This window comes from Ambystoma mexicanum, chromosome 2p (assembly GCF_040938575.1).
Source record: "Ambystoma mexicanum isolate Mex_15411 chromosome 2p, UKY_AmexF1_1, whole genome shotgun sequence".
Taxonomy (NCBI): Eukaryota; Metazoa; Chordata; class Amphibia; order Caudata; family Ambystomatidae; genus Ambystoma; species Ambystoma mexicanum.
In genome coordinates, this window is record NC_090923.1 from 938,549,266 (window position 1) to 938,571,259 (window position 21,994).

The 21,994-nt window shown below is 44.9% G+C and overlaps 1 protein-coding gene across 1 annotated transcript in view; it reads right to left on the minus strand.

Annotated features, from left to right (window-relative positions):
* LOC138567819 (calpain-11-like) overlaps positions 1-21,994 on the minus strand; it is a 245,382-nt gene that overhangs the window by 199,608 nt on the left and 23,780 nt on the right. The window contains exon 2 of the mRNA XM_069646315.1: positions 6,226-6,295. Within this exon, the coding sequence (XP_069502416.1) occupies positions 6,226-6,295 (70 nt within the window). The remainder of the gene's footprint in view (positions 1-6,225; positions 6,296-21,994) is intronic.

Genomic DNA, 21,994 nt, shown 5'->3' on the forward strand with positions numbered 1-21,994 from the left:
CACATTATAATAGACTAATTACAGAGGGATTGCCTCTGTCCCCTGTTACCATTCACCATGTATGTCAGTTATGGCTGATATGACATCCTGCTGCTTAAATAAATACAAATGCTGTTATGCAGGCTTTCGTCTGGTCTGTCAGGAGAACCTCCTGTCTGTGTTTCCCCGCCTACAGCTTCCTTGAGGCTTGGGTTGCACGTGTTCCTCTATGAGCTTCCAGCACTGGCATTCCATCTTGTGCCTGGTAGATCCTCCCGGCTTCCCTGGGCAGAAACTCAGTGCAGATTACTGCTCCTTGATACCCCCCATCCCCAACCTCCATCGCCTCTGCTCGCTTGGTCACACCTTTGCTCTATCCCTTTAGGTGGTCGCTGCTCTCAGTGTTTCCCCACTCCAAGCTTTGAGCAACTTACTTTTGCTCCAATTCCTCTGCTACCTCTGCTTTCTGAGTGGGACTCTGAAGGTCTATTTTCTACTTGCAAAAGATTATTTTGTTGGCTTCTAGATGCTGACTGGCCACAGCTGAGCACTACAAGGTATATGCAAAAGAGAAACTTGACATTGTTTCACTGCCATGGACAATTGTTATTTACAGTATAAATTCGATACTGGCTCCTTTGTGTTGGAACAGGTTAACCATGTGCGTGCTCTTATTTTTCTATGAATGAGAACTCCCTTGTCCTACTAGATTTTCAATGAATGGCTAACCTTGTTCACACATGATGTTGTTTCATGAGTTATTTAATGCAATGATTACAAAGCCAACTTCTTTTGACATCACTGTAATAATCTAATTTGTATCTATGTGCATTGTGTCATTGTCAAGAACTACCATAACATTGCTGAATTCAATTAAACTAAATACCAACCACATATCCTTTGTTATTTTATTCATTGCTCCAAAATAGGTCTGAAAACCTGCTTTACAAATTTTACTAGGACAAGGGCGTCCTCAATCATCTTTACTCTTCTATTAAAGGTGATCCAAGATAGTTTTTCTAGTATTAGAGTTTGTGCACTTGTGTTAGTCTGAAAGTTTATCTTTGGTGTACAATGTAAATGGAGTGTTACTGGCATCCTTTCTATATCTGCGGTTGGAGAGGATAAGCTCATTATGTGTTGTGCCCATGGGTAGATACACCATAACGCTCCAAGCCATCGCAGACAAAGAGGTTTTAAACTAAGCTCTGATACGCTTTGTAAATCAGCTTCACAACCAACATATTGAGACACATACCAGCTGATGTTATAGTAGTTTAAGCACTTTAAGAGAAATTTGCAAAAGCAGATCATCTGTGCATACAAAATATCTACAGATATGTGAACATATTGCAAGATTTATTAAGAGGAATATCTCTACTTGTCACAGAGAAGGCCCAGAGGTTGGAGCACTCAAAACATTCCCTTCCATGCTAAAGCCTCTGTGTCAAAGAATGCAAAACAGGAATGCAAAGCAACTTTTCAAAGTGGAGGATCACATTAGACATCAAAGCGTTGTTAAAAAACAGTGTCAGGAATCACTCATAGGAGGTTGGCCTATGCAAGTAAAGCGCATCTATCTGCCAATTGCAGGAGGCTGAAAATGCTTCCGAAGTTGGATTATTTACCCAAAAGCTACATACAACCAGAAAGATTTTAACACTGCATTAAGTGACACAAATACAAGTCAAACATGATTTTGACATAGATCCTTGTGGCAGCAAAAACAAAACCAGTCACTCTTGGAACGGAGAACACCAAACTCTGACCAAGCTCTTTCTGTCTATCGTTCACTTTTCTACCCTCTATGGCGCATTAACTCATCTCAACAGTTCCTCCAGGCCCCTTTCTTTTTCCTCCCTCTAACTTCATTTCTTTGTTGTTTCTGCCTATGTCTTTTAATTTCACATTTAATTTCCTCCCTCAACAACTCTTTCTCATTTGCTCTTTTTCCTTTTCTTTCCCATTCTCCTATTTATTACTCACTTCCTCTGCTACCTCTTTTCTCCCCCTCCCCTTATTCTCATCCTCCTTAGGCGATGCCGCATGTAGATGTGTTACATTGATTGTATACCCACCATCAATTGACAAAACTGGACCTGTCTTGTAGGGTTGATTGAAGCTCTCTAAAACAGTCTTGCTGGGTGTTGCACCTTTTTGAGTGGTTTTGACAGGCCTCAGGGGAAATGAGGATCAAATCCTGTGGGTCAAAACCTGCCCCAAATTTGGAGGTGGATTTCGATGGTCCAATTAAGTGACTAGAATAAGAAGTTTGACAAGAGAATTAGAGGCTTCAACCATAGGTTTCAAGGGCCTTTAAAAGATCTAGGTCACTTTCTGTTTTCTTTGTGGGTTTTGTTTGACTGTAGAGAGGTGTGAGCAGAACAGCCTCATACTACTTGTCTTCTTTGGAGGAGTTCTGGTGCTGGAGGTGAGGATGTGGTGCCAGTTCCAAGGGGGGAGGGCAGGGCAGGAGACAAAGCAATGGGCCATACAGGCATGTTATGTCTACATTGCCTGGCATCTGGTAGTCGGGGATGCTAGGAAGTACACCATGTTCCCTTTCATTGCAACAATGCAGGGATCCTGTCAGCATGTCAAGAGCAATTTCATGTAAGTTGCCCTGCTTTTGCAGTACCTGTCATGTAATGGTAATTTATTATGTTGGCCAGTTCAAATTCCAACAGATACACCAGTGGCAGCACATCAGTGGGTGATTCAGTGTGCAGGGTTACCCACTGTTTATCCTCTTGGAAAGGCTGCAATAAAGAATAAACATTGCCCAACATTTGCCACTCTTATGGTGTTCGGTAGGCACCCTCCAGTTGCCATCTCTGACTATTGCAGTAGATGATCACTGCCTTCCTCTGCTCTCGCAGACTCTCCAAAATATGGAAGGTTGAATTCCACAGAGTTGGCTTTGCAGTTTTCAGCTTGTTGTCAGGGAGGTTACTGCACAATTGCAGCTCTTGTACCATATTTCAGATACTCTTTCAGTGCAAATGTGGGTACCGATCTTTGGTGCCGCACTTACCAGCTCACCAGGTGGTGGACAATGGCTAATGAAGTATTTACAACAAGATGGAGGACATTTGTAAACCAGACCATGTGCATGCCATGTTGCCTACCCTCACAGCAGCTCCAACAATAGCCCAACTGTCAGCTGCCGCAAAGCCGACTTATAATCTGCGTTGAGTGAGTCAATGTGCTAAAGACATCCTCCTTTAACTTCTTCCCGAGGTGAATCCCTCTGTGGGATTTGCCATCAAGCCCGGCCATAATCAAGATGTCCTGATGGCAAATGGTATGCTTTGCACGTTGCCTTGGTCTGGTAGAGGGAAAGGTGAGCCAGTGGCAGGTGATTGCCTGAGAAATATGTTCCTTGAGCCCTGGTCCACATGTCCATTATCGACTGGACTTTCCTACCCTCACAGTGGTCCCATTGCTCCAAGATTGTGGTTGTAGAGGCATGGCACTGAAATGCATGTGAAGCAGTGCCGACAGGGATCATCAAGGCCAAGGAGCCATCTGGAGCCATGTTTTTCAACAAAGAAATAGGGCAATAAATGTATAGCTGACATAATGCCATTGGTTGTCAATGAAGAGACAATGCTTTTGGTAGCTTCTGTGAGACTTTTTGGCACTCTCAAAAGCCTTGGCATTGGTCGACTGGTACATTACGGGAGACATAGGTTGTCTGAATCTCGTGGGACCTGCAGTCAAAGATGGTTTTCCAAAAGGACTTGATACAATCTGTGAATCTGAAAGACTTTCTCATGGAATGGTGCAAGGTGTTGGTTTGAATGCGCCTATAACCTGCAGTCTAGAGGTGGGATGCTGACCTGTGCCTTTTGCCAAGTATGTGGATCTCACATCATCTCGCATGGGTTCACAGGGAAGAGGTTTCCACAATAATTCATGGCATCCTTCACAAGACTCTTTATTTCATCTATGGCAGGTGTAAAGATGTGGTTGTTGCGTTTTTCCTGTGAAATAACTGGACATGCCTGATTCTTTTGAGGGCTGAGAATGTCCCCATGTGTTCTCTTTTTTTGGGGTTTGCTCTGTGTACTTTGTAGTGGAGGCTGCATGGATGCTGTTGACGGAGCTGTTGGTGGTACTGATGTGACTGACTGCAAAGACTACCACCTGCAAGTGGTATTAAGGCCATTTTTGGAAAAGACTGTGAGCTGGCGCCTGTGGAGTGTCTGAGGCTTGCATCCAGTGCACAGTGTGTGCCCTTCAAAACTGCATGGGTTTGTCAATGCCTGCACCCTCTTGTTCCGTCTCGTTAACTTCCTCACTGCCTTTGGTATGATCCAAAATAATATTAGAGTCTCAATATTGAATGAGGCAAAGAAGCCTAATCGTTGCCATGTTCCCCTTTGCCGCCTGATCAGGGGAAAAAAGGGCTGAGGTTTTTCAGGGAATCACCTCTTTTCCATGTGCTGTTGCTTTCTCTCTTTGCTGCTGCACTAATGTCAACTCTTCCCCCTCTTGTGGTCCTGATGCTGGGGGCTCAACTTCCTCCTGCTCTGCATCCTGCTTCTCCAGCTCATCATGCTCTGCCATCTGATGCAACTATGGCAGCTGTTCATGCACTTGCGTTGCACAAGTCCCTGCTCTTTGCAGAAGAAGAGATCTCCAACTACTGATTGGTCAGTGCTGGTTGAAGCATGGAGCCACACACTGCCTGGGATACTTCAATGGATGCTGCCGCTGCTGAAAAAGGTGAAAAACGCCCCAACCAACACATTCCCTCTCAGTCCATACCCTGTCCCCTCCCATGATTGAGTGCTGCCACAGATTCAGACATGTTGGCATCATTCACACCCACCCAAATATAAGAAGACTGCCCACTACTGCTTTATACTTCTCCACCAACATAAGACATGTGTGCTTTACACTGCTTTGCTCTTCTCTGTTAACAAAAGTCAACTGTGCCTAGTATCGCTTCGTTGGCTTTCCCATCCATCAATAAAGGAGATGTGGCCAATCCCTGTTTTGGCCTTCTCCACCGCTGAAACCCACTCGGCATTTTCACTGCCTTGCCATCTCCTCCACAAACAAAAAACATGGGTACATAACATTATTTTGGCCTTTTGCACCTATAAAATGAACGTAGGGTTTGCATTGCTTGTGCCGTCTCTGCCGCCAACAAAAGACATGTGTGCCTAACATTGCCTTGGCCTTCACCACCAATGACAAATCATGGGCCTGCCCCTCCGCCAACAAAAGACACATGTGGCTTCCACTGCTTTGGCCTTCTCCACCAGCAGTCACTTTTTCTCCAGTAAATTGTACTCCGCCTCTCAATATTCAGGGTGTTTCTCGCCAGTTTACTCCACCCATCACCAACAAATCATGTGCCACTTACCCCCCAAAACATTCTAAAAATATTCTAACCTATTTTACTAACACTACCTGAGCCCTATTATCAATGTAATTCTCCTCGAACCTACAGCCTTACTAATCGTAAATGACTCCTAAACTACTCAAAACCAGAGCTTTGAGGAATCACTCATGTCTTTTCAAATGCCAGCCACCAAGTGTTTCAAGTTTCAACTCCCCTACATTTATATGGATGTGGGTGATACAACTCTTTTACTCGAACCTTGAAAAAAGCTTGAAATGTTTGACCTGCTTGAACTGGTCGAAGGTCGAGAGCTTCAAGTTCAGTTCTAAAAACCTTTGCCAATGATGCTTGCATCTGTTTTGCTTATAGCAATAGGCACCCATTCTGGGGCTTCACCGGGTGGTAAAAGCCTGGTGTCCCAAGTTATAGGCCAGACCAAAGTGAGGATCTTAACAGTGGGCCCCAGCATCATTACCAGCCGGTGAAGCCCCCAGAACGGGTGCTTATTGCTATTCGCACTGCAGGTTTTCAATTAGGAAACCCAGGGTGCTAACAGCAATGTATTTTGTTTGAATAAACGGGACACCTCGCTGCATCCCATTCATTCAATCATAATACCTAACCAATATGGCCGTCGTGGAGCTTGTAAACAGGTCTCCATATGGCGCCATTCTTCCATTTCCATGGGGCCCAGCGAGGACACGGAGCGACAGTGGTGGGAAGGGAGTGAATGCGGGAAGATGGCAGGGCAGGGAAATCCACCATCAGGCAGCTCAGAAAGTGGTCCAAGATCGTGGGATTCAGCCTGCGGCACAAGCAACCTGACTGGCTGGCTGGCTCCCCGGCCCCAGGTCATAATAGTCTATATAACTCAAGAGATGGATACTCACCAAGCTCTCCTTGGCAAATGTCTGTGGTGTCTGCAGACTCGAGGATAAACTCAGGATTTTTGATGAGGTCCTGAAGAGGAGGAGAAACAAATGATTAATCATTAATGTAGCTGGGTCTCTACTTTCCAATGCTAACTTTTTCCCAGTGCCAAATGTCCCACTAGCGGCCCAGTTTTGAAAAACCCATCACCAACACTCTTGACTCCACTGTACTGCTGTATAAAAAGCTGCACGCGATATGCTATGTTAGGTTATTAGTCTTCTATAATGCCCACATCACCAATGAAGTGGTCTTAAAACGCAGAGCCTTGCCCTAAAAGAGGCATATTGTGACCCCACCCCGGTTGACAACCAGAATGTGGTCTGTGGGGTGAAAAGGAAACCAAAAATGCCAAAAGAGCATGATAAGAGAAGAGTTGGGAAAGTCAGTGAGACAAAAACTTAAAGACTTAATTCAAGACTTATAGTCAAATTAAAGCATATGGGTGAGTGATAGTGATCTTTGTGATGTTTGTATCGTTTTGGGGGTTTTGACAAAAACAACATTTAATCAAGAGAAGGGACAAGATTTTTCCTTATTGCTTATTGAACAGCGGAACTTTCATGAAGGCAGTTATTAGTGTTGTGGTGATATGATATTAAGTCATGTTAATAAGTAAGGAAAGAGTTGTTAAATTAGGCAATATTTTGTGAACATGTATTCAGAACAACTACCTCTAGCATACGGTGAGAAACAATGTAACCTGTTCAATTATGTGCAGACTCACACTTAATGTGTTGTGTTGCTCTTTATTTATGTTGTTACAAAGAAGTAGCAATGCACTAATGAATGTATTATGTGACAGGGTCAGGGTCATGACCCTGTCCGAGGGGAACCAGGAGTTCCCCCACCTGGGGAGGTCAGCCTACCAGGGTGTATGTCAGAGCCGTTCCCACCCCAGAGGTGGGGCGAGGGAGTTGGGGGAGTCCATTCCCTGCCCTGCCTAAGTGTGCATTGTATATGTCTGCTGGTACAACTGTCCCTTCCACAATGCCTGTACGCCACTCTCTTTTGAATGCATTTGGGTGCAACTAAGAAAACCCAGATTGGTAATGTAATTGCCAGGGTAATGTAATTGAGAACAGAAATGGAATGGACTGTTACTGTTTCATGGCCTACATAGATGGGACACCCAAAACCTTACCTATCAAATGCAGTTGAATCCCAGGGAAATAGTGAGGCAACAGAAAACAAACTGGGAATGTGTATGGACTGCGAGGAGCAGGAAAGACCCAGTAATCCTCCCAAACTGAATTGGAAGCAAAGCGCACGAGCACATGAAAAATCCTCAAGGAAACAAGCAGCCTGGGCACATTGCTGCTACACTGCAAATGGAGATTGAAAAGGGGGTGCGGCTAAATGCTTTTTTAATGCTTCCCATAGATAGCTTAGCCAGAGATGGTCCAAAGGGAGCAGGTAACCAGGGTGAACATTGGGAGCCGGGAGGAGTGTGGGAATGAGAAATGTTGGGATATAAAAGCCCAGCCACAACAAAAGCGACTGAAAGGTGTTCAGGTGAGATAAGGTGGAGCGGTGGTGGATCAAGAGACCAAGTGAAAACAGACAGTCGAGTGGAGTGCTGAGGAAACTGTGAGAGTTTTCTGAGAGAGTGTAGGCATGGTATTGTGTGTAGAATACAGTGGTAATAGGTGAGTGTAGTGTGGTGAAGGGGTGTAATGGGTGAGCAGAGAAGAGAAGAAAGACTGAGAGAAAGCGAGGGAGAAGTGTAGGCGAATTAGAGAGAGTGAGAGCGATAAAGAGAGTGTATGGTAAGAAGGTGTGGGCAGAGCACAAGGGAGTAGTGGTGAGGAGTGAAGTGGTGGAGGTAGTTGGAACAGATAGGCAGAGGGAGTGTGGCAAGATTAAGACAGAGGGGTGTAGAAAGAGGATAGAGAGTGGTGAGAGGGAGAGGTGAGAAGAGAAGGAGAGTGGGGAGAGTAGAGAGAGAAAAAGAGATTGAGAAAAAAGCAAAGACAAGTAGATAGAAAGATAGCAAGGAGAAAGAGAGGGGAGAGGTGTAGGGGAGTATGTAGGGTGAGAGTGGTGGAAGACAGGTGAGAGGAATAGGAGCGGGAGAAGATAGAAAGAAGGGGGAAGAGGGAGAAGTGAGGGGAGAACGAAAGTGAGATAGGTAGAGAGAGCAGGAAATTAGAAAGATCACAGAGGGAATATAAAAATGGATAGAGGTAGAGAAAGAGAGATAGAGACTGGAGAAGGAGAGTGAGAAAGGGCAGTCCAACAGACCAGAGGTATGCTTTAGAACATCCCAGAGGGAGATAGACAGAAGAAGTAACAGGCTTCAGGTTTCCCTGTCAAGATTTGAAAGTCTTAGAAGTGTGGGGGGTGGGGGGAGTTTACCAGGCTTTACAATATGTCTGGGATATTCTGGGGGTAACGACACCTGAGCTAAGGTTGAACGAGCCCACGGGGGGTTGGCAGAGCAGCATGGACCCCCTTAGTATCAACCATCCAAATCTTCCCAGACCAGTTGGTTCAAGCTTTAGAAAAATACCTTAAACCTATTATCTTTGTGGATTATTGAGGCTATCTGCCACAAGTAGTGTCATTGTGGGATCATTCAGTCCCTTATCCAGAGGCTGTCCATAGGGGAGAGGCCCCACAGTTAGAGAAAGAAGAGATTTAGAAGATGGGTACACAAGAGCTGAAGCCAGTGCTAGGGGATAAGATCAGCAAAACACTATTGGAGAGGAGTAGGTTTCTGGGACCGATCTTCCACGCACTGATCGATCAGGCATGCTCACCAATCCGAAGATCACCACAGGGAAATGTTTATGATGTTCATAGAGCCTACAACTAGTGGGTACCTATAAATGAGAGGATCATGGTCGAGACCGACCTAAGAGTAGACCTGCTGGCCAACAGGTTTGGGTATTTCACCCAACGAAGAGAAACGCAAAGGTACCACCATTCCAGCTGATCACAGTGGTCAACCCATTGAAGCACCGTAGTAATGTCTGGGCTCTGCTGGTGAACATCATCCCCAGCCATATCCAGCTCCAGAGGGGGGTGATAGTTGCCTGTTTTGGTGGGGTACCCTCTGGATAGCCAAGCAAAGCAAGACTCAGAGAGTGGAAGCATCAACAAAAATAGTTGGTCTCCACCTTTGGAATGCAGTCCCATCACTGAGGGTACAACATCTTCTTGACAATAGAAAACATTTTAAGAGGACATAAAGGATTCCACAAAGGGCTTGGCACGGTAACTGCCACTGGGGTGAGGCGAGGCAGTAGCAATGGTCTAGCAGGATCATTGGGGGGTTCAACAATTTAAAGAAGACAAAATCAAGTGTGATCCCCATGTTAATCCTTGGTAAACACTATAGAACGAGCTCACAGGCAGTACTGATATGTACATAACAGAATCATTAGTAATTTGGTACACATTACTAAGCTGTTGTTACACTTTGTTGCATATTAATTTTACTTGTTTTAATACATGGTTACTGTACCTTATTATAAGCCGATTGCTGTTGTTTCCAGATCTTTGTGCTTTTCAGTATTTTCACACCCTGTTCTTCCTGAATCTGCCCTATTTATTTTTGTGTCACTTGCATATATGAAGAGGCTCCAATCAAAGCTACAGTTTATTCCCCTTACCTCTCCTCGGCCACCTACACTCTACTACACCGTTTCCCGTGCCCCTTTTGTTCATTTTGTCATTTTTGTTAACACATTGAATTTTTGGGAACTTGTGTTATTAAATTGCTATGCCTTTACATTTTTTGCATCTATGCAGTTTTCATGATTTTCAGTCTATGCAGTCTGGTCTAGGTATGCGAGGGATAGAATCTGGACAAGTGGCCATGATGGGTCACGTGCATACATGTTTTGGAATGAGGAACCCAGCATGTCGCTTGAATGTTATTTCCATTGTAGAATTCCTCTGTACGCTTAGCTTAGAGGATAATCAGCACAGGGAGGGAGTTTATTGACGATGTTGTGGCTGGATGAATAATTATTCCTTGTTTCAGTTTGAAAACATGCTTAGGGCTGCCGTGATCCTGTAACAAAACATGCGTATTCCACTCTGTGCAGTTGAACCGGGGACGTTATTTAGGGGTCGCCCCTTGCGACCTCTGTGGTCTCCCTTACGACCTCTAAAATAAACCCCCCCCAAAAAAAAATATATATTTATTTTTTTAATTGCAAGCTCCTGCGTTGTGGCCGGCACCATTTTTTGGTTCTGGAGTGGCTGACTTTCTTGTCCAGGCCCCTTAAAAAAAAGAAGAAAAATAAGAACCTGAGTGCCACAAGTCTAACACTTTCAGCACTAACCCTAAATCAGAAAGAATAGGAATACCAAATAATATGTCTTTCTGGAATTCTATACAATAATTGCTAGACTCATTAAAGGTTTATTTCAGGCACACTTCAGGGGGTGAGTCACTGATTTAGTCTGTTCTTAAACGTCTCAGCTCAGCCTTTCATCCTTCTGAGGTCGATAAATGAGTACAAACACAGGTTGGGTGATATTGGGTGTATATTTAAATCGATTAAGCGCAATTGCTATATAATAACACATCATTATCATTTGGTCATGGACGTCTGCTTGCATTCACAGTAATTTGGTAATATGGGCCTATACACACTGATCTTAATGATACATATGGCGATCCATTCTTGTATGAAATGTACATCACATTATAGTGATATCCTAACCATATTTTTCGTAGTGTACAATGCTATGTGATGCCACTTCCTATTTTGTCAATGGTTGAAAGGTCATGTTCCATCGCTTCCCGCGATATCACTTCAGGGTGGGGTCAAATGACATCACTTCCTGTGATGTCATCAGGGGGGTCAAGGGTTGTGTGATGTCACTTCCGGTACCCCTGGCATTTTGGTGAAAATGACATCCCTGAGTTGAACATGTGTTTCCTGTCTATTGGGGATACAGGAACTCCACGGCCCTAATCAAAATGAACAAGTGTGAAAGATTAATTACAGAGATGTCTTCCTGCAGAAGCCAACGGCAGGGCTAATTTCTGGTGGTAATTTAGTTCATTGTACAAGGGTGTTGGCGTCTACGGTGCCACTGATGATTACGTAGATGCTATAAAAATAAATATGGATGGGTTGCCCGTTGGATGTTTCTAGTTCAAGTCTCTCAATAACGACCACGGTCAGGGACATCATTTAGGGGTCACCGGGGGTCACACCTGCAACCCCAGACGTTTCCCTTGCTACCCCTGTGGTCTTCCTTGATACCCCTGAAAAAAAGTTCAAACATGTTTTTAGACTGAGGCTCCTGGGCTGTGGCCAGCAAGCATGTGGCTCTTTGTTTCTGGAGCGGCTGGTGTTCTGATAGCTATAGCTGGTAAAATAGCTCTGTGGGTTGAGCTCTCACTGCTGCAATGCAAGGTCAACTCAGCTTTTTCCTCCTGCTGAGGTTGATAAATTAGCACTAACACAGTTTGGGTGATATTGTATGTATATGTTTTCTATATGAAGCGCATAAGCTTACCTGCTATATAATAACACTCCATTATCATTTGGCCTTGGGCGTCTGCTTGCATTCACAGTAATTTGGTAATATGGGCCTATACGCGCTTTTATTAACTATACACATGGTGATCCATTCTTGTATGAAATGTATATCACTTTACAGTGATATCGTAACCATATTTTCCGTAGTGTAGTTGGAAACAATGCTATGCGATGCCAATTCCTGTTTTGTCAAGGGGTGAAAGGTTGTGTTCCATCGCTTCCTGTGATGTCACTTTGGGGTGGGGTCAAACGACATCATTTCCTGTGATGTCATCAGGGGTCAAGGGTCGTGTGATATCACTTCTGCTTCCTCTGGCATTTTGGTGAAGTGACATCCCTGACCCCGGTCCAACATATTTCACCATTTCAGTAGCAGTGTCTGGCTCCCACCTGTAGAAGGCACATATTGGTCGGTCTAAAGATCATGGAACTGGACGGGAAGGCCCACCAGGGAGGAAGCATAGGGCAATATTGTGGGGTTGGAACTCTCCACCAAGTTACCCACGGTTGTAAATAAATGTAATAGTTCTGTGAAGAGAACCAGGACATGTTAAACGTGGTCAGTGTACAATTCTCATCTGAGTAACCAGTACCATGTACAAGAGGCAATCCTGGGCTGAATGGCACAGTTTCTGACACAGGTAACGTCTAAGCGGAGAGAGGAGACTGGCGGCTCGGTTTTAGTGCAAAGAGTGCGTGCTTCGGTTCCATTGTCATCAAGAGGGAGAGGTTTGCAGTGATACGCGCACCTGCTGCTGACTGTCTCCCTTAGCACCGCATGGCAATTTACAAAGCATTGAGAGCTAACCTTGTTCTGGCATTCTATCTTAATCATCCTTGCTATGATACATTTTCATCCACCAAAAAAATAATACAAGTTTTAAAGCCTTTTATTGTAGGAGCTGAAAATGTTATCACTGTTAGACTCTCAAATAACTGGTTCCCATTATCGAGCATGAGGCATTCTGAGCTAACAGTGGACAGTGCACTGTTCCAAGAGTGATAACATATTTTTGTATTTGCCACTTTGTATGCAAGCCAGTAAGGCCCTATCAACTATGAGGTGCACCAGAATTAACGTTGGTAATTGCACCAGTCACACTTTGGGAACATTTCTGTATTGGTTCCATTATATGCAGACGAGAAAGATAAAGTAACTCTACTTGACGTGCTGTAGAAAACTGGCAGTGCATGTAGGCTGCAAAAGCATGCACTTGCCTTTGGGTTCAACACACTGGTCTGACGCATGTCTATTTAATATCATCTAAGTGAAACACTTAATCAGACGTTAGCCGTGCCCTCAGCCACTGTCTTTTTAATTGACTTCAAGAACTACACTTGCATCATCAACAGGCAGACCAGTGTGTTATGTCCCTGCTCGGCCACCGTCCCAGTGATGAGGAGAATCATGTGAGTGAGGAAAGAGAAATGAGGGGAGACCGGAAGGGGAGGGGATTGTGAAGGAGGAAGGCAAGAAGGAAGGTTGCAATGTGGGTGGCGTGAAAGAGAAGATGAAGAGAAATGAAGTCATTACCCACCTCCCAACGCTGCCTGTCGTATGTTCAGTGTCAAAAGCAGAATTGGCATACTCTCAAACAGAGAAAGAAAGCCAACCCGCAGTATGTGCGATTGCAAACATAGCACTCCAACAGGCCCTACTGAGTCCTATGCCAATACTGTACAACACTCTGTGATGCAGCAGGTGCTACCCCAGCAGGCCTAATAACAAAGAGCACAACCAGGACTCGCCTACCAGAATGAAAATGAAGTCCAAAGAACTCTTTGAGAAAAAGAAGTATGTACAAGAAAAATAATTCACACCAGGAGATTAAGTATTTGTCCAACAACAACAACAAGCACGAATACAGGACCATATTAGAACTGTTCCAGGTCACTTAGCGAAGAGGGTCAATGGTGACTGCCATATCAGAACAGAGACAGGTGACGAGAAACACATCCCACTTCCAACAATTTGGGCGAACAGAAGAACAAGCAATGGAAGAGCATGACGAACAGTCAACTCTGAGTTCAAGCGAAGAAACAGCAGTAGGTGATTTCACCCCCAGCAGGCAACGAATGACCAGCCTCCAACATCATGAGTTCGACACAACAAGAAACTGATCAAGGAGCCATACTACAGAGGTGTACTAAAAGACCACGAAGACTAGTAGAAGAGATGTATAGCATCCGGATATGCTAGGCGAAGATGTTGTCCCTGCTCGGCCACCGTCACAGTGAAGAGCAGGATCGCGTGGGTGAGAAAAGGGGAAGGGGAGGTGACTGGTAGGGGAGGGGATTTCAAACGAGGGAAGGAGAAAGGTTGCAATATGTTCAACATGAGAGAAGGTGAAGAAAAATAAAGTTATTTCTTGCCTCCCAACGGTGCCCGTCATGCTTATCCATGTGGCGCTTCATAAACAGAATGGAATAGGACGAAAAGTCTATATCAAAATTACCGACTCCACCAAAATACCTAAAACACACACCACGAAATGTTCTAACTACCAAACGTTTGAACATTTCGTGGTATGTGTTTAGGTCTTTCGTTGGGGTCGGTATGGGCCCTGATGGGTGTACCCCGCAACACCCCGCTCACTACAGTGACACTACAGTGAGCGGGGTGTTAAGGGGGACACCCACCAGGGCCCCGCCAGAACAAAACAAAAAAAAACAGCCGGGGGCTGCGGGGGTGCCCCTTGCAACACCCTGCTCACTAGACTATACAGTATAGTGAGAGGGGTGTTGCCGGGGACACCCCCGCAGCTCACTCGAGCAAAAAAAAAAAATAAAGGAAAAGAAAAGGAACCTGCAGAGCCGGTTCCCAATCACGGAAGTGAAAGGGTACCGGCACCGCAGAGACAGTGTGTCTGAAGGAAAGGTAAGTAGTGGGTGGGGGTGTGAGTGAGTGAGTGAGTGTGTGGGTATGGGTGTCAGTTTGAATCTGTGTGATTTTAATGGATGCCCGCATGGGAAATGTTGCGTACATTTCCCATGCAGACTTTTCTGTCGCGGACCATTCCGCCATAGTAAAATCACGCAGATCCGACAGAACACAGTGGACTACATGCAAAATTTAGCACAACAGTTCTCGTGGTCATTTCAGTCTGTTTACTGAATTCACTGACAAGTTTGAACTCCTACGATTGGCGCCACTCCTGCTGCCTGTCTCTTCTACTTTTTGTTTTTTCCCAAAGCACCCTTTCTAAATAATAATTGTGCCCATGGCAAATTGATGAAAGTTTCCCGCTTCTGCCCCAGTATTTTTCATAAAAGCACTTTCAGCACTATAGTTTGTGTAATGTAGCTTAATAAGGTATGGGCATGTTACAGCGTAATAATGCAAATTTATAATCAGTTGTCTGAGCTTCTGGTGACACGTGACTTTGCTCCTACAATCACTCCACGTGACTGTTGCAGGCACACTGCTGAGCAGCGGAGTGTTTTGTTGTTTGTTGTTTGCTAATCTCCCTTGTTTTATTACTTCAAATTGAGACCAGATTATTTATGCTGTGTCATTTTGTAAACCCTCACTTTGTTGAGAGAAGAATTGTGTATGAACATGCATGTGGGTTGATTTTATTGCATTAGTGCTGCAAAAAATTGAGTGATCATTGATAATCTACCCAAAGTTTTATGTGTGTGCAACATTTATGGACGAATTGTCATCAATTTTGCGGCAGAGGCCGGGGCTTGTTCCCCAAAGCGTGCTTTTGTAAATTTTGTGATAAATCTTATTGTAGTTTCATTTAAAATGCTAAAAAAATAGCACTCTAAGAATTAGTGATATCTATGTCCGCTCTGCGGTTCCACTTCCCTGTTCGCTCAGTGGAGAATATTTCTATTGGCTAATCCATGGCATGCTGTACGTCAAGATGTGCGCTTTCACCGATTGGGTCTGCCACAGCGTCAAGTGCGTAGCATTCTTTTGATACGGCCGCCATGGTCACTTAGTTTTTGTGTTGTACGCCGACATCACCGCAAACAAACCCTTATGGAACTTTGTGTCAAAAGGTAAGCATTACTTATCAGTGGCAGTAGAAAGTGAAACAGTACTTTATTCTTGTTACTATTATCGTACCGTGCACTGCAACTTGGTAGACAATGTACTACAAATCTTTACTGCGTCTATGTAAGAAGCTACCACCAAAAATACTGCGGTTAGACTGGCGCCTATATTTTGGAATGTAAGGCAGCCACCTGCACAGTTTCGTAAACACAACACATCTGCATGTGGTTGGGAGTAACGGTTCTCATGAGTGACTGCTGATATGTAGTTGCAAAAAGAGAATTTATTTGCGTTCGGAGTGAAGGTCAGTTCATTTCATTTCATTTTTTCAGTAGGCGCTCAGTATGGTCACGCATGCACCAAACCTCATAAGGGTCAATTGTTTTTTGACCTTGACGAACAGGGAACAAAGACAGAAAGAATGTAGGGAGTCACAGTTTGTGAAACATTCCCTTTGATAACTTAAGCTTCAAAAAGGTTTGTGAAGCACATGAAATATCAGTTCCCGAGGACGTCTTCTTGCAAAGAACTACTGAGTGACTGAGGAGGCCAAAATGGAGGCGGTGCATATCATGAAAGCTTATTTTAGAGGCCTGTACACCAAACTGGCATTATATACTTAGTCTGAAAAAAAATAATGTAATACTAGTAATGCTTTTGGAAGTTTGTGTGCTGTTGAAATTTCATATTGCGCATTACTACCCTTTTGGAAGTTTGTGTGCCGTTCAAATTTCATATCGCACATTAGCGCCGTCTGTACAATGTCACTGCAATTTCCACTATTACCTACAAAATTTATGTGACAATCATATTTTTCTAAGGACTATGCAGATTGTACATTGTCGCCTTTTCTAAGGAGTCAATACATTTCCCCATATAACATTAATGGTTTATAGAAATGTAATGTGTTACCCTTTACATTTCCGCAAAGGCTTTGTATTGATAGATTTTTTTTGTCATTTTACCCTCAGCTACTTCCTTCCGTATTGCGAATGTCATGGACTTCAGCGTCCGAGTGATGGTTTCTTTAATCGTCAAGTGCAGCTTTTCGTCACTGGTTGGATGTGCGTCATCATTGAATGGGATGACCGCATCAGACCTCTATGTCCGTATGCGGTTGTAGCAGTAAGAAGCAACATACCATCCTTTCTGGTGTTATAGTTCACAGCCATTCACGTCGCCTTGTAAATCATTGTGACAGGAGTACGTCTACTGTGTCGACAACGCATAATTTCAGTGTGGTTAAACAACAACGTCACCATTGCCACTAACATTATAAGTAGCATACCATACTTTCTGATGGACTACATCACAGCGATTGACGCCGTCTTGGCAATGAATGTGAGAGGAAACCAACTACTGTGTCGCCACTGCATACTGTGTGTGTGCTAAAAACTGTGGCGCCAACGCATGGTGACTGTGTGGGAAAACATCTACGTGACCGTCAAAACTAACATTTTAATTGTGCAGCAGAGACACAAACTTCCAATTTCTTTGCAACTGAGAAAAGGGCGATGATTTAACACTGTGTATTGTGAAATAAAAGTCTCTTACTACTGTTTACATGTTAGTGTGTTTTTTAACCATTTCATGTTCCCCTTCATAATCTGCCATGCTACATTGCAGGTTGTAGTATGTTCTTTAATAGGTGGCGTATCACGCTACGTAAGCCTTTATGGAATCATTTCTTTACGCTGCCAAGGTACGTTATCCAGAGCGCTATTGGACACCACTTGCTTTGGCAACGTTAGGCTCAGGGCCATCTATTATGCTTTCGTGCCGTTAGGTTACTTTCTGATACCCAGATGCCCCCATTACCGAGATCAGTTCTGCATGAAGACGCTGTGTTGTCAGATTTGGTATCTTTCTATAAGTGGAAAAATGAGATCAGGTGCAGTGAAAGTGTTTGCTGTACAGAAACGTTTCAAAAGCAATGCTTCCTTGTACCTTCTCAGTACACCTTTCTTCACCCATTTCACCTTGTGACACTTACACAAAAATGTGCGCACAGGTCAGTGGTAATGGTGTTGCTTGCAATATTTCTGCCATTAGTGCATTTTTGCCAAACATAATCCCTGTATTTTTCACACATTTATGTAAAGGTCATTGCGCACGAAAAAACACCTTTTGTGTTTTGCATGTGGTACTGTTTTCATACTTCCCAAGTGTCGTCATGTACATAAGAAATCAACGGTATGCCTTTCGTCTCTGAAGGGTACGCTGTAGGTATGCTTACTGACCACAATGTCAGGGAGGTAAATAGTGCCATTTACTGGTTGGTATAAAACATTGCATTGCAGTCACCATGTCCACCGGGCACTGGCTTTCTGTTACAGGTGCTGCTGATAACCACACATTTTAGAACGATTACAAATCTTCTTCGCCCACTACGGTCACACGTTCCCTTTTTTACTTTCTAGCAGCTGTAATGGAAAGCGGAAAAAGACTTTGGGCCTGATCACGACCTCGGCGGTAACGCTAAAGCTATTAGCGCGGGGGCTATTAGCGCGACCGCCATAGACCCCGGCGCTAATAGCGCGGGATCACGAGTTGGGCGGACTTGGAAGTCCCCATTCCCCATTGAGCCTATTCGGGAATGCCCCATTCCCCATAGGGCTCAATGGGGAAAATGTGCGCTCTTACCGCCGGCGGATTTCCCGCCGGTGGTAATAGCGCAAATTTTCGGCGGATTTCCCACCGGCGGTAATAGCGCAAATTTTTGGCAGATTTCCCCCCAGCCAAGAGCTGGTGCGAAATCCGCCGAAGCCCTGATAGCGCTACCGCCGGATTTAAGGGTTACCGCCGAGGTCATGATCAGGTCCTTTGTATGCAACGGTCGCCTTCCCTTTCCATGGTGGCCATCTTGGAAAAGGATTTGTTTTCTTTCCCGTTGAAGATACAAAATCCTTTTTTTTTGGTGCAATGGGTTAGTGCCGTAAAATCTGTATTGGCAATGGCATTCAGCCCCCATTTTTTAGGGTGCAATGAGGTTTACTGAATTAAATACCTCGGTATGCAGTCTTGCTTCTATTGTGGTGCAAACTTGCTCTGTTCAGTTGTGAATGGGAATTGTTTCAGTTACAAGTTCGTACAACAATATACAATGTCCTTACGCACTATCAACGACTCACCCACACCATTGTGAAGTGTGTATGAGTTCTGCACCATGTGGCCATGCTGTGCAACTGCATATGCTACTGTGCGATTCGTGGAAAGATGGGCAGTGAAGTCAAATGTTGCTTTACAGTATGCTTATGTGCTACTATTGGAACCCTTCTAAATGCTCAATAAAAATTTTGGTCACCTAATGTTATTAATCACTTACAGTACTGACAACCTATACAAATCATTCAAAAAGCGTTTCTCAAAGGGACATTATGGTTACGTTGCCCTACTAAAAACATCCAAAATTCACTACAAAGAAACGTTGTTAAAGGGACGTTATGGTTAAGTTGCACTAATAAAAACCCATGCCATTCTGTAGGACGTTATGATTACAAGTAAAATCTAAAAACCCCTGAAATTCAGGAGTTATGGTAGGCTAATCACCCATTTTTCCCATCAGCACTTTCCACAGCTACCACTACCACCCCAAACATAAAAGATGCCACAATACATCTCATTGATGCCATCACTGACGCCATCACATCTTTAGCCCCTTTCTTTTATGTCAGCTAAGCAACCATAACTCGCACCACCACCGTGAACTGCTAAGACTAACATCCACGATATCAAAGATGACATAACAAATGTCATTGATGACATCACATGCCATATGTCGGAATCATAAATTCCTTTTTACAAAGTTTTTGTACAGAATGGCATAGGTTTTTATTAGGGCAACTTAACCATAACGTCCCTTTAACAAAGTCTTTTTGTGTAGTGATATATATATTTACACACCTGACTGAGAGTGATTTGTAAGTGTCTTTTACTCTGTGTGCTCATTGAGGTCTTTCGGTCACCCTCACCTCTCCTGAGACCTAGCCTTGACCACCGCCAATGCTACCTTGATTGGTCTGCTTTGTCCAGAAGGTTACCCTGTTCCAAGAAACTAGGCTGTCCTTCTGAACCTCTTCCCACCAGGTCAGAGTTCAGAAATCAGTCTTAACAGTGTGGGAAACAACATACTTAATTCTGTGTAACGGTGCAGAGATTGGTGTGTTTATTGTACTGGGCTGATCCATCCCGCCCACCATGGGACTGGACGGAACGATGAGGGAAGTGGGGGAAAAATGAAAAAGAACAATGAGGAGTAAAACTCTGCTGCCCTGTAAGTGTGAGGGGCAGGGAAGAAGATACAAAAAAGAAAAGAACTGCTAGAATAGAGAACGTTTGAAGGAGAAGAAAGCATAGAGAGAGGAACTGTGGGCTCTCTGGGGGGCCGTGGCCTTGAGCGGGCCCCCATGGCCTGGTCATGACTGTGGCTCTGAGCATCCAGGGTACACACACACAGGTGCAGTGAAGCAATGTCGAGCTGCTCGGGAACCCGTCTTGATGGCAGCATGCATAGTGCGATCCAGGGTGAACAATGAAGAGCTGCCCAGTACGGGCTGAGTGCTTGGGGTGGCCCAAACCGGGCATCCCAGCTGTGCCCCCTGATGGCCTGCCCCATGTAAGCTGTGTCGGGCCCTAAAAAGCAAGCCCTCCCATGCTGTGTCTGCCAGGGCGGCCAGGAGGTATAGCTGAAGGAGGCAGAGCAAGCCCTGGGCTGTTGGGGCGGGCCTGGTGAAGGTAAGCACTGGGCCGTCAGATCGGTCGAGGTGAAGAAAAGCCTGGGGCTTCCAGGAGATTGCGCACAGCCTTCCAGGGCACACAGCCACCCAAGAATAACCAGTGGAGCCAACATGTTGGCTACAGTTACCCATATTATGTTTCCCCAATGATTACTGACACATTGCGTAAGTGTTGACAATAAAAAGGCTGTGGGTTTTTATTGTACATTACGTAATATTACACAAAATAAATAGTCATAACAATAATAACCATATCATAAATAATGTACACTTTTGGGCACGAGGTCCAGGGTTGTGCCCCCTGGCCCATGTCGCCTTCCTCTTCACACGATGATGTGGACCCCGTTTGTGGCCCTGTGCCACAGGCCCTGTTCGTGGTCCTGTATTTCTTCTTTCTCTTCCTCTTTTCTTCTTATTTTCTAGGGTGGGTGCGTTCTTGGGAAAAGAGAAATTATCTGCGTACACAGATCACCTGTGGTGCTCCGTACAGAGCACCAAGGTTTTGTGCTGGTTGCTGCCCAAGCAGCCCCTTGTATCCTGACCTGAATGCCCCCAGGCACTGTTTGTGTGGTGGGGGTGGCTTCCTTGCCCCCGGCCGGCTGGCCCCCTCTCCTTACGCCCTTCTTGCCCCCCCAGGTAACTGGCCCGCGCTTGCAAGCAGCAGGGTGCCGCCTCAGCAGCGCTGGCTACAATGAATGGACTGGGGTTGCTGCAGTGATCATGACCCAGCCCCACAGGGCATGGGCCACCGAAGAAGACTTTAAATGGGCATGTTTTGCAGCATTGACATCGACCCCCCCTGCAGGGAAAGGGGGCCGCCGTACAGCACAAAGTGTGCCGCAAGGCTGTGACAGTGTTTGGGTGATCCCACATGGCTATAATGGTTGGTGCGGCAAGCGTGGTTTAGGGGGCACCACCAACAAAGGAGCAGACTGAGGAATCAGCCCCCCATTTCATCCGGGGCAGACCCCAAGCAGACCAGGACAGCACCACTAGTTGTACTGAGAGAGGGTGTCTGGCTGCAGCAGTCACCCCTGTGTAATATATGTGTTTATATGTTTGTTGTTGTGTATATGATATGTACTGTTAAGTGCATGTTTATACTTAGAATATATCAATAAATTAGTAGTTAGGAAGGGTAATGTATATAGTGCTAAGTATAGTGTAAGGAAGGGGAGGAGGGATTGTGTTAGTACCCTGGCGTGAGGCAGGTGAGTGAAGTGGCTGCCTGCCAAACACCGCCTATGGGGTGGGGAGGTGGGACCACTCACTGAGGCCATCCTCTTGTATCTCACTCTAGTGAGCGGTGCGAGATGTAGATCAGGGGTCTGTTCTGTCAGTTCCAACCTATGGGTCTCCCTGTGACCTCTTCAAGGACAGGTGGGCTGATCCCTTTAGAAGGAATTAATGCAGGGGAGTATAATGATAATGATTGGTTAGTTATATAGCGATGTTGCCAAAGCGCTGTACACAGAACCTA